We start from the raw sequence: 13,607 nt of genomic DNA, 5'->3' as shown, positions 1-13,607 counted from the left end.
GTGATAAAAGAGTGCTTTATTTTATTTATTTATTTATCTGTCTATCCAATTTATATCCTGTCCTTCCTCCCAGAGTGCTTTAAATGTAGAGCACAGATGCAGCCGTTGTTTCCCAAGTATTTCCAGTGGCATGCAAAGCCACTGAATCCTGTGCACGGCAGCGTGGGTGCACGCACATAGGCAGTTCCTCATCAGAGAGAGGGCAAAGAACTCATCTGCGGCCACAGAAAGAATACCTGAAATGCTAGATCTTTTCAAAATACCATAATCCCCAGGATAGTTAAGGAGTGGGGGGGGCGCGGTGGAGAGAAGCAGGTCAGAGTGGTATTTTTATAGTCCAGAGCTCTGAAATAAATAATTTCAGAGGATGAAAAATATCAGGCGCTGAACTTTACGAACATCAAAATGAGATGAATATTTCATAGGAACTGTGAGCCACGAGCCTGAACCCTGGAAAGGAACATGAATACAGATCCGATAACAAGGATTCCGATGGTTGGACAAGAACACAGGGAATAAGTCAGGGCAGGGGAGAAGATGGGGATGCAGGAGAGAATGGCAGGAAGAAACCAATCAGAAGACACCCCCCCTTCTGTGTGCAGCCCAGTCCTGCGCATGTTAACAGAGAAGCAAGCCTCGGTTGTCTTCAGTGGAGTTCAGGAAAATGCCTTATACTGAATCAGACATAGCCTTTGAACATAAAGGGTAGCATTGAACACTAGCCTTATTTAGAGTAGTAGATCCACTGAAATTTATCAACATGACTAATTTAGATTCTTCAGTTCCTCCTCTGAGTGGGATGTTGTCTTCTCTGGGTAGGACTCAGCTGAGCACCACCCAAAGGGCAGTACTTTCAGAACTTCTTAGTGTCCACTTCAAAAGATCTGTCTCTGAAGCGCAGGAAGCTCTGAACTGCCTTATGCCAACGAGTCAAACCATCTAGGTCAGCATTGCCTTGATAATGACTAGCGGTGGCTCTCCAAAGACAAGAGTCTTCATTTTCCCAGCTGGACTGAGAGATGCCAGGGGCTGAATCTGTCCGCTTTCTGTGTGCAAAGCATGTGCTCTGACCTGAACTACACCTTTTTTTCCCTAAAGGCAAAAGAGGTTACCCACACACACATATAGGACTGCAGCCACCATTATTGCATGGGTACATGATTGTGTGGGGAGAAGCTAGTGTAAGCTCTGATTTACAAATATTATAAATTAATAAACCACAGCCCTGAGTGTTTCAGCATGGGGTGCCTTGTGGGGCAGCCACAGGCAGCAGTCGTGGGCTCTTATCCCTGCCTATAGCCGAGCTCTTGAGGGACTGAGCAGGATTCGGGGCCATGCGGGAGCTCAAACAAGGGGGTGGCCTGGGCCTAGGCCTTAAGCACCATAGGACAGCCTCAGTCTGGGGCCATTTTGATCGCCCACCCATGGAGACTGGTGGCTCCATGACAGTGGGGGAAGGGAATCCACTCTGGGGGTTTCCAGGAGCTGTCCAAGGTGCCAAAACCAATTACCAAAAGAGGCTACAGCACCTTGGACAGCTCCTGGCAAACCCCAGAGTGAATTCCATTCCCCCACTGTCATGGAGCCACCAGCCTCCACTGCCACCCACCCTCCCTTAGTTTTAGTGTGTCACTATGCTTTTGGCTGGTTAATAGCACTGGATATGAATTTTTCCTCTTGATCAAAATTGGCACCCAGTTGAGAAGGTTTTTCTCCTGTCCCTCTGTGATTGCTCCACCATTTGTATATCGCTTGTCACAAATGAAGGCAGAAATGTTTTTTCCTCTCTTTTTAGACTTTGAACTTTCGATTCTCTCTGACTGTTTTGTGTATCGCCATGAAAATTGAGAGGGTTGTTAAGCAAGCGTTTCTGAGTTCAGGACTATAAATTTTGTAAGGTTTTGTTTTGAAATTAGGGAAAGCATCAGAATGGCATGGGGGTATTTTCAATTTAACATTGCAGAATGTGAAAAATCCATGCTGGCTATAGTATACAGCCACTCATGTGGTGGTATAATATTACAGCTGCTTGGAACATGTACAGTAATGTGCACTACTGTGCACTATACCTGTGTTTTGAGGAGATTGGCGGTCCAGCAATGTACTAAGAAAAACTAGACTTTTGATATTCTGTGTGTACAGAAACCACCGTAAATCCAAAGTGGATGAAATATCCTGAAAGATGTTCCAAATTAAATAGGGATTAACAATTGGGTTTGGATCGGAAGCGAATTTTGCAACATGCTCACTTGCACTATTAAATGGAACACTTTTTTTTTTAGTACAGATTACAAAATGCTTCCTGACTGAAGAATCTCAAAATTTCGCATTGCTCTCTGCCTCCTTAGAGGCCTCCTGATGAGACTGTTTTGCATGTTTGTTCCTTTTATCCTGTCATTTCCCCTCAAAGATTCTTCCAGAGGAACAAATATATAATAAAGAGGAATTTGCAAACTATATTCATGACAACACATCAAGTGTGGCAGTGTTCCAGTTGACCCTATTTATCAGCGACAGTTCCTGTTTTCTGGTACTTGACTACAGGGTAGCCACTTACGCATCACAGGACACAGACTGGGGAAAAAATGCACACGCTTATGCAAATTAAAAACATAATTGTTATAATTTAAACAGAAATGCAATACATCTACCCATAGCAGGGAAAACTGTGACTAAGGGCACTTAAGAATGTCACCATTTTTGGATGGGATTCAATCACATACCGGCAAATTCATATATAATTAGTCAATGCAGTCCAATATCCTTGCAAACAAATTAGCATGAATGCTCGATAAACAGGGTGTCTGGAAGTGCCCCGCGTGACCTGTGTGTCTGCTCAGTCTTAGGCTAATGGCCAACTGTAAGGGCCCTCCTGCTATCTCTGCTAATGGTTCTCTGTCTTTAAATCAAGCGTGGACTGAACAGCCCTTCACACAGAGCAATGTTCTGCAGCAGACCCTTCAAACAGAGGACTGACAGCCCTTCAAACAGACAACTGTCCTCTGCTGTGGGCTCCTTTACTACACACCCTGCCTCTGAATTGAGTGCAGAAACAGGTTATTATAGAGTAAAAGAATATAGATTACAGAGTACAGCAGGCAGAGCACAGCCTTCAGCTGTGGATAATAGTGGAAGTAAAAGATGCCAGGCAGTGGCATGAAAAAACAAGGGTCTCCCAATTTTCACCGGCAAAATACGTCTGTGTTTGTTTATTCAAAGGAAAGGTTACAGCATTTGAGGCTTTTTTAGTTTAGAGAAAAGGTGAGAAAGAGGGGAGATGACAGATGTGTAGAAAATGATGCATGGCTTGGAGAAAGTAGATAGAAGTTTTTCTCCCTCTTTCATAACACTAGGTACAGCTGGTATAGCACAGTGGGGAGGGGAGCCGGGCTGCGAGTCCAGAGTCTGTGAGTTCAAATCCCCGCTCGTGTCTCCTGGGTGTAAAGGGCCAGCTAGCGATCACCCCCACAGGGAGTGGCTCAGAGGTTATGTTCCCTGCCACCTGTGCAGCTGTGGGCAAGCTGCATAGTCCCAAGGAGCCCAGTTGCCCCCCAGCTGGCAGTTGCGGACAAGGAAGGGGCTGGCTTGTAAAGCTGTGGCAAGCTGAGCTGGGGAGGACTAGCCTCAGAGGGAGGCAATAGTAAACCCCCTCTGAATACCACTTACCATGAAAACCCTGTTCATAGAGTTGCCATAAGTCGGGATTGACTTGAAGTCAGTCCATTTCCATTTTTCATAACACTAAAACTCAGGGCCATCCAATGAAGCTGAAAGTTGCAAGATTCAGGAAAGACAAAAGGACATACCTCTTCCCACTGTGCAGAGTTAAAATATGGATTTGCTGCCCAAAGAGGCATTGGTGGCTACTAACGTGGATGGCTTAAAAGGCAGATCAGACAAATTCATGGATAAGGTTATCTGTGGCTACTCCCACAAAGACTATGTTCTGCCTCTGAATACCAGTTGCTGGGAATCACAGTGTGGAAGAGTGCAGTTGCGCTCAAGTCTCATTTGCAGGCTTTCAATAGGCATCTGGTTGGCCACTGTGAAATCAGAGTGCTGGGCTAGTTTGGTCTGATCCAGCAGGGCTCTTTGTATGTTCTTACAGACTTATAACCCATCTTTCAAGGCATGCATACCGCCTTCACAAAGTTTTGAAACAAAAACAATTGCAATTTTAACCATTAATTTGGAAAAAAATAAAAACCAGCAGCAGCTAAAATTCTTCAAGCATAGCAAAATAATTAATCAAAGCAGACTGGAATAAAAATGTCTCCAGAGTTTTCTTAAAAACCGTTAGTGATGGAGCCATAAAGATATAGTCAATTATGCATATACCACAATTTGCACAAATGCATATGTGCTCAAAGCAGTTCATGTAACAGTCTAAAGACAGCAGGACAAAAACAATGCATAATAAAAAAAATGTAATATCACTACAACATACCGCTAAAAATAAATCCACAATTAACCATTCTTTTAACTGATATCAAAATTTAAGTGAGCATAAAGTTCACCATTAGGTCAAGTAACAATACTCAGTAAACCTGAAAGCTGATGACATTGGCACTCAGCAAACAACACATACAAACACACATCTTTTATTCTTCAACCTAAAAGGTCAGAAAGTCCTTTTGGAGTTCTTCTGGAAGCAGCTCCCTTATGAAGGTTCTCAGGGCTGGAGGGTGGGGCAAGGCAGGTGAAAACAGCCATCCCCTGACAGCAAACACAGAGTCTCTCTCCCCTGGGGATGTATTTGCTTGGGGATGGAGTTCCAAAGGGGCAGAGACACCACTGAAAAGGTCCCATCCCTGTTATGTGCAATCTGACACCTTTCCAGATGCTGATCTCAACACCCAGAGTCGTGCAGGTGGTCCTTCAGATAACCGAGGCACCTACTGAGGTAACCCACACTGCTTAGGGCTTTAAAAGCTATAACCACCACTTTGCATTGGACATGGAAATGAATAGCATAACCAGTACAGAAAATATGTAATATGATGTGAATGTCTAGGACCTACAAGTATCTTAGTCATGGAATTCTGTACCAATTGTAGTTGCCAAGTCATCTTCAAGGGCAGCCACACGACAGTCATCTAACCCAGACAGAGCCAAAGGATGTCTCACTGAAGTTTATATATTCATTATATTTTTATCCCATCCTTTTGCCAAGGAACTAAGGGAAATGCTTCCTCCCCTCTCCACTTCCATTCTTACAGCAGTCCTGTGAGGTAGTTAGTTTTGTGGATGAGCAAGGATTTGAACTCAGCTCTCACCAATTCTAGCCAATATACCACATTGACACAGTGTGTGTGTGTGTGTGTGTGTGTACGTGCAGTTCTCTGTGTCATAAGCAGAGATGTGTTTTCCCAGGAAAACTGGGAGGGGGAAAACTGGGGAGAAAAACAGAAAAATGGGAGAGAGAAAAAGTTTTTTTCTCTATTTTCCCTCCAGGCCTTTACATGTCTAGTCCTAAGAAAGATCACATAGCCTTTCAGACTTCTACAGTTCAGTTGCTGCACTCAAAGCTAAGAGAGCTACAAATGTGAACATAATTAGGGTCTAACTTTTTCAGAGCTTTGACTTGCCATTGGTTGGAAGGGGACCCAGCCACAGCCTTGGGATCAGGCTTTCTGAGGTTGGTTTCTGTGGTGCTTCTCTCCTTGAAGCCTGGATGGTTGCATTAAGCCCCAGCACTTTTCTGCTTGCCTTCATAGCACCTCCTCAGGGACTGACTAGCTTCACAGAACCACACACCCGGGAGAGGTCAACAAACCATCATGCCCCACCTCCAGACCAAAGTAAGGAGAGGGTTGCAAGCTCTCAACCCAGGAAAAAAAGGCAGCTTTACTTAGAACGCTGACAATGCAAACGGAGATGGTGAAGCCTCTGTGCCTCTGCTTCCACCTAGTCCATGTGCAAGCAGGTGATGGGGAGGGAGCACAGACCTTACCCGAGACGGGTCATTGTGCCATCTAGCCCAGCATCTTTCCTGCATTGCAAGGAAGATGTGATTCTTGGAAGAGGGAAGAGACTGGCAGAGGTTCCCAGCACCCTCCATTACCCTACCAACCCCCTCCCCCCAGCTCGATTCTTGGGAGAAAGTCGTGCGAGTTGGGCTGTGAACACACATAGTTGCCAGGACAAAGAGTTTCCATCAGCCACACCTGGAGGGGGGAAAGGGTTGATCTGCCAATCAGCTGTGAAATCTCTTTGAAGATCAGTTTTTTTAAAAAAAGAAACACACTGAAGCTGATCCCACCAGGTTTTGCAGTAAAAAGGGGCGGGGTTTGACTAGCATCATATTCCCCCCTTCCTGTAAGTGTGTCACTTCCCTTAATGTGGTGTTACCCTGATGCGAGATCTGCAGTGTGGAAACAGAGTTCCTTCCACATGTTCTGCTGTGGGGGAGTATCCTTAATCTGTCATCTGCCTTCGCTCGGGAAAGTTGTATCATTCAGACTTCACTTGCTGAACAAAAAGGAAAATGCCATCCGATCGCAAAAGGGTCCAGAGCTGCTGCAGGGCCATTCTCCTCAACCTCTTCAAACTATTATTCTCTGCTCCACACACCCCAATAATCGACAAACATCACCACCCCATTTTGCTCCCCTTTCACCCCCCCCCATTCCTAATCATCAACCAACAAAGCTGGACATTCAACAACTTTTTTTTTCTTTTTTTAAAAAAACTTCATTCTGACAACTGGGACGGGGGTCAAACTCATTCGGTGTAGATGCCAAGATCACAAGCACCAACAGCTGTGGTGGAGGCTGCCCCACACCGGGCACATGCAAGCCACCATCTCTCTCTGTCTCCCAACTCAGACCTCAGCAGAAAGCGACCTCAGCAACCATGGCAGTCCCAACATCCTTTAAATGTCATCACCTTTAAGAGATTATTTAAAAGACGGGGTGCATACTGGAAAGCTAGAGGTAAAAAAACAACGGGCAGGCTTCTGTTTCTATACAGTCGTAAACCTTGCATAGACAATCCATACCATTTCTCCCATAAAGAGCTTTTTTTCCCGCTCTCTCTTCCATGCCAGCCACACCTCCTTTCCTGCACAATGTAACCCTCTCCATGCACAGCATGCCAGACGTTTCTCCACCCTCATCATCAACACGCAGCACTTAATGCCTAGCGCTGCCCGAGGCAGGGGTCAGCAGCTTTGGCTCAAGTAACCCCAAAATCCCTGGCCCCGACCACGCAGGATGCTGCTTCCACACTCTGGTCCTGCAACCCCTCCCAGCACTAGCTGACCCCCAAACACAGGAGCCAGCAACACCATCCATGAAACCTACATAGCACAAAAGCAGTCGGCCACCTATCATCCTTCGCCCCCAACCCCAATGTAAAAAATAGTAATAATCTCCGTTCCTACCTGAGGGTGGCGCTCTCCCCTTGCCTGACAGTCACGTTGTCCATCGCCTTGGGGAAGGTGGCATCTCCGCTGCGCACTGGCACTCCTGCGGGCACAAGGAAGAGAAGCCTGAGACACAGGACGACGAGGCAGCGCCAGGGCAGGACTAAGCACCCACCGACCCCCATCCTGGGCTGCAGGGAGTTTCCAGAAGGCACAAAAAATAACAATATTTTTTTAAAAAAATAGAGAGAGATGTACGGATAAGATGGATTTGATTCGGGCACCTGTCGGTGCAAAGTGTGGACCCAGAGAGGAGAGGTGAAGGAGGGGGGAAAGTAGCGAAGCGGAGGGAGGGGATGGCGGAGCGAGATAGGCGCAAGCCTGTCGGAATCCAGTTGCTGCGTTCGTTTTTTTCGAGATCCAAGCCTCCCGAGCGGCATCCAGAGGGGGGAGTCCCCAGGGAGGAAGAAAGGGAGAGAGGAGGAGGAGGAGGGCAAGGTGGCCGAGTTGCTGCGCACGCCTCACGAGCCAGAGCTTCCAATTAATAGTTCATGCATCTCACTTTGCCGGAGGAGGAGGAAGAGGAGGAGCGCTCCGGCGTGGTTAGGTCTCGCCGCCGCTCCGCAGCCGCGCAAGACGCCGCCGCTCCGCAGCCCCCCGCCAGAGTTCCTAAACTCCCCACGCCTGCAGTGAAACCGAAGTGCTCGGCGAGAAGGGCGGGCGGCTCGTCCCCAAGTGATTTCAGGGGTGGAAGAGAGGGAGCGGGCAGGCCTCCCCAAGAGCCGGCGACGCCGCCGTCAACTTCCCGCGAGGAAGGCAGGTCCGGTCCCAGCTGGCAAAGCGTGGTCGCGAGTCGCTGACGAGCCTCTTGTGGAGAGCCGGACTGAGGCAGCGGGGCTCCGCGGTCTCCCTTTCAGCTCAGCAAAGGCGGGCGGGCAGGAGAGGCACGCCCGAGCCGGCGGCTGCTGGGACTCCTACTTTCAGCATCCCGGCTCCGCTCTCCCTCCTGGCGCGGAGCATCTCCGCCTTCGGTCCTCCTCTTCTTCCGACTCCCAGCTCTCGCTCGCTCTCCAGAGCGCACACACATTGACTTCCAGGGGTTGTCATGGCAGCAACTCCATCACTGACCAACACTTTGGCTCCCCGGCACGGACATCTCAGAGAAGCACAGACTTAGCACATTAATCTCAGCCAAGGACACCGGGTGGGTGCGAGAGACGCTCCGGCTTTAACCCTTGCTGTACCGGGTACACCTTGGGGCTCGGGGCAGGTGTAACCCTTTCAGTCCCATGGCCAAGGAAGCCCTCCTTTAAAGAACAAACAAAAAAAGCAATCTTAGGGTTATAGGTTTCCTTCTGCAGGCTGCTGCCGCTGCAACTACTAACACTGGGACATTCTTGCCTGGGGTCTGGAAGGGGGGTGGGGTTGAGCTGAATGGCTCAAGTGCTTGGCCTCCTTGAGCCAACTTGATGGATTTATTTGGGCCCTCATCTTTCCTCATTGGCAGCCCCCAGGTGGGTAAGGAAGGGTAAAGATGGGGTGAGGCGGAGACTAGCATGCAAGGTGTGAGACAGGTTCAGATCTCACTGAGACCACAAACTTCCTAGAGGCAAGCCACCCTTTTCTGGGTCCTCACATGGAATAATGATGACGGACTATTTTAATTACTGTTTTGTTTAATATGTGGTTTTATAGTATTTTGTAACCCACTCTGGTGATTAATGACAAGCAGTCTTCTTCTTGTTGTTTTTTTATTATTATTAATAATAATAATAGTCTACTTTACAGATTACCATTAATGTATATGGAAATGCACAGAATGCTCAAAAAGGGCTCCATACACAATGTTGATGACGAATGTACCCAACAGAAACCGCCAGGCATTAGCTATTACATGCCCTATGACTTTGAAAAGGTGTTGACACTAACTGCACTCTTTCCCACTACATTCCTGGTGTACTTATTTATAACATTTGTATGGCCAGCTGATCACATAACTTTTCTGGGCAGCTCATAACAATGAAAAGAATAAAATGCAGAGTTAAAAATGCAATGCAAAGCAATAAAAGCAACACTGAAAAGTCACTCTGGGAAGGCTGGTCCATAACAGGGATGCCACCAGGGTGTTCCCCCCACCGGTACAGCTAGTGTATACTTTGGCAGGGGTAGCCAATGTGGTGCCCTCCAGATGTTGTTGACTCCAGCTCCCGTGATTCCTCACCATTGACCCTGCTGGCTGGGAATGATGGGATCTGTAGTCCAACAACATCTGGAGGGCACCTCATTGGCTACCCCTAAGCTTGGGACTATCCCTGATAGAAGTCACTCTCATTGTTGTTGTTGTTGTTATGTGCCTTCAAGCCAATTTCAACTTATGGCAACCCTATGAATCAGCAACCTCCAATAGCATCTGTTACAAACCACCCTGTTCAGATCTTCTAAGTTCAGGTCTGTGGCTTCCTTTATGGAATCAATCCATCTCTTATTTGGTCGTCTTCTTTTTCTACTCCCTTCTGTTTTTCCCAACATTATTGTCTTTGCTAGTGAATCATGTCTTCTCATGATGTGTCCAAAGTATGATAACCTCAGTGTCATCATTTCAGCTTCTAGTGATAGTTCTGGTTTAATTTGTTCCAACACCCAATTATTTGTCTTTTTCACAGTCCATGGTATGCACAAAGCTCTCCTCCAACACCACATTGCAAATGAGTTGATCTTTCTCTTATCTGCTTTTTTCACTGTCCACTCTCTTAAAACCCATTTATTCACTTCCTCACCCCCTCATCACATGTGGGCCTATTTCTTCTGTGGGAGGAGCCTCTCACCCTACTGCCGTTGATACCTGGTCCTCAGGCACATCACACTCAGTTGCTCTGATTCAAGGTGGGGGACCTTTTTCAGGATGAGGCATCATCAGAGTTCTGAGTCACACTCCAGCCAGGCAAAAACACACAGGAAGCGTGTGAAGCAAGGCCAGTAGGGGGTGCAGCCCAAGGAGGCTCCAGAGGACCAAACAGTTAGGTTTGGAGGGCTGCATCAAGCCTCTAGGCCTCAGGTTCTCCTGCTCTACTTGACAATGATTGGCTGCAGCTGATTGTGTGAACTTCCTCCTTGTTGTAAAAGCCTCTTGTACAAGTCTATCCAAGGGAAAGACTGATGGCCCATTCACACATGGAAGGCGACAAGTGAGGGATCTGTATCTGAGAATGACCCTCTTTACAGCCAGATACTCCACTCTCATATCAGTCAACGAACTGGAACAGTCAACAGACCTCACAATAAGACTTAGATAATAATGAACATACAGACATGGAGACACAAGATCAAATTACTGACAGGTAGGGGACATGGTGAGAGCCAGTGTGGTGTAGTGGTTAAGGTGTTGGACTGCGACCTGGGAGACCAGGGTTCAAATCCCCACACAGCCATGAAGCTCCTTGGGTGACCTTGGGCCAGTCATTTCCTCTCAGCCTCAGAGGAAGGCAACGGTAACCCCCCTCTGGATACCGCTTACCATGAAAACCCTATTCATAGGGCCTCCATAAGTCGGGATCGACTTGAAGGCAGTCCATTTCCATTTCCAGGGGGACATGATTGCATGTATCTGGATAAAATGTTTTGCTCCTGTCTCCATAGCTCTCACCAGGAAATTAGTTACAGTACTCCACTCCACTTTGCAAGCAAATGGCTTTTTTTTTTTGGCCATTGCTATTCTGCCCGCTTTACAGAATGGGAAACTGAGGCATGATGATCTGCAGTTAATAAAGTCTTCTGGTGCTGGAACTAAAATTCTCCACAATGAGGCCTGGATGCAATCCTTTATGACACTGGGCATGTAACAGATGTCCTGTTTACTGAGCATTCATCTGGATTTGTTTGTAAGGAGGTTAGACAACATCAGCTATTTACTGAGCATTCATTCTGATTTGCTTGTGGGGAGGTTAGATGATGTTGCATCAAGCAATTGTTACCCCACAATCCAGTGAATATTCCCATCACTTTCCTTATTGCAAAAAAACCAGAGATGGGGAGGGCAGCTTTGTTGTGCAAGAGCTCCAAATGAACTTTAATTGTGCAACCGGAATTTGCCAGTATGCGATTGAATCTCACCCCAAAATAGCTACAGACTGGAAGCGCCCACTGTGTATTTAATTTTCCAATTCACAGCTAGCTCAGTTAGAATATCACTATCTTATAACTCAAAAACATCCCATTTGTCTATAGGTAGCACACTCTCACCCTCTCTGCTTTTTTGCTAACTGAATTATTATTTCTCTATATAATCTCCTGCTGGGAGAAAGTGCAAGACATAAACAGTCCCGGAGGATCTGAATCCTTTATCTCAACAAGAGAGTGGCAAAGGCAAACTTCAGAAAAACATTCCCCTTTGCAGACCCTTTTCCTTGGCTTGGCCACAAAAACTATATACAGTTTTGCCAATCTCTGGGAGACTTTCCAAGTGCCACAAAATCTATCTAGGATACTTTTCTCTCATACTAAACACAGAGCGGTACTCACTTGTTGGCTCAGATCAGGAAGCACTCAACTCCCCTGTGAGTTCTCCTAGGCTACAGTCCTTGCCACACTGACTTGAGAAAGTCTCACTAAACTCGGGGGGGGGGGACAGGGAGACCATGAGAAGAAGTCCTCCTTGACGCATCACCAAGACCCATCCATATATATTAATAGTAAATTCATTCCCTACGTGATGATCCTTACGCAGCTGGGTTCGATAGGGTAGCCACTTATGTATCACCAAAAAAAAGAGGAAATGTATATTTATTTATTACATTTACACCCTGCTTTTCTTTTCATGATAGAAACCCAAGGCGGCTTACATATGGTTCCCACGCAGTCTCCCATCCAGGCACTGCCCAGACCTGACCCTGCTTAGCTTGAGCAGGGTGCTGGCCTCATGTGCCTTCAGACCATAGCCTGGAACCATAATCCAAAACCAACAACATAGACTTCCATAAAATCTGCATATGCTATATATAGATGCATTTTTAAGGGAAAAAAATTGTGAACTGAATACGTCATCATAGTGGGGAAGATTGTGACCAGGTGACCTGCGTGCCTGCTCAGGCTGTGTCCACACCATACATTTAAAGCACATTTAAAGCATATGGCTTCCTCCCAATAACCTAGGAATTTTAGTTTGTTAAGGGCACTGCAAATTGTAGCTCTGTGAGGGGCAAACTACAGTTTACATGACTCTCAGGACAGGGGGGAAGCCATGTGCTTTAAATGTGTGGTTTGCATGCAGCGTCACTCTGCTCTCCAGGCGCTACCAATGGGCAACTTCAAGGTTCTTGCTGCTCTCCATTCTTAGGGTTCTTTATCTTTAATCTGAACACCTGGACATCCTAGGCTTAGGAGAACTCCAAGGTTTGCAGATTTACCCCCCACTCATCCTATAAACCCTAAAAGGGGCAATGCCCCTGAAGGGAAAAACACGGCATAATAAGGACTGATCACACCCATTAGCCACAGAATGCTGAGTGCATACTGAATTGTAGGTGGGAGGGATGTAGTATCCTGGGGAAAAGATCCAGATTCCATTTATCTAATCTGGCATTCTGTTTCCAACACTGGCCACCCAGATTTCCCTAGAAAATGCTACAGGCAAGGCATGAAGGCAAGAGACCTCTGCTGTTTGTCTTCAGCACCTTGTATTCATAGGTACACTGCCTCTGAACACAGAGGTTCAATTTAGCTGCGGGTAGCCATTGGCAGACATTACTTAACTCTCCCAATGTGTGCCAGGTCTTCTTGTGGGAGGGCGGAGGCAGGGAACAGCTTTGTACACACTGTTTACAGCAGAGATGGGGACCCTTTTACAGGATTCCCTTCTGGGCAACATTCCAAGGGCCACATATCACTAGTGGGCAGGGCCCTGGGTGTAAATTTACCTTTGTACACACCCTTGTCTAACCTCCACCCTGGCCAGCCAGAGCCATGACCAGAGTTTGAGGGCATATTCCAGCCAGACAAAAAGACTTAGGTGAGAAGCACAGCTTCCGAGGAGAGTTCCGTGGATTAAAAAGAGTGCCCCGGGCCTGAGATTCTTGGCCCCAGGTTAACAGCAAGCAAAGAAGCCCTGTGGAAAACTAGGACTTCTTAATATTGAGATGTAAAACATTGCAGGAAAAAAGATGGATGTCTTTCTAAGACAAAGTCTTCAATTCTGAATTTTCTTTCCTGGACTTTTTTTTTTCTTAATAATGTTATTTGTTATTTA

At 46.7% G+C, this 13,607-nt stretch overlaps 1 protein-coding gene across 8 annotated transcripts in view; it reads right to left on the bottom strand.

The window, feature by feature from the left end:
- Positions 1-13,607, bottom strand: part of NTM (neurotrimin) — a 1,016,090-nt gene that overhangs the window by 428,224 nt on the left and 574,259 nt on the right. For 2 of the 8 annotated variants that reach the window (XM_061592409.1, XM_061592404.1), the window contains exon 1: positions 7,385-7,910. In XM_061592409.1, the coding sequence (XP_061448393.1) occupies positions 7,385-7,806 (422 nt within the window). In that variant the 5' untranslated portion in view covers positions 7,807-7,910. The other 6 variants (XM_061592402.1, XM_061592403.1, XM_061592405.1 and 3 more) reach the window with 4 other exon arrangements.

This window comes from Rhineura floridana, chromosome 12 (assembly GCF_030035675.1).
Source record: "Rhineura floridana isolate rRhiFlo1 chromosome 12, rRhiFlo1.hap2, whole genome shotgun sequence".
Classification (NCBI taxonomy): Eukaryota; Metazoa; Chordata; class Lepidosauria; order Squamata; family Rhineuridae; genus Rhineura; species Rhineura floridana.
The sequence above is the reverse complement of the archived record's forward strand: the minus strand, read 5'-3'. Positions and strand labels throughout refer to the sequence as shown.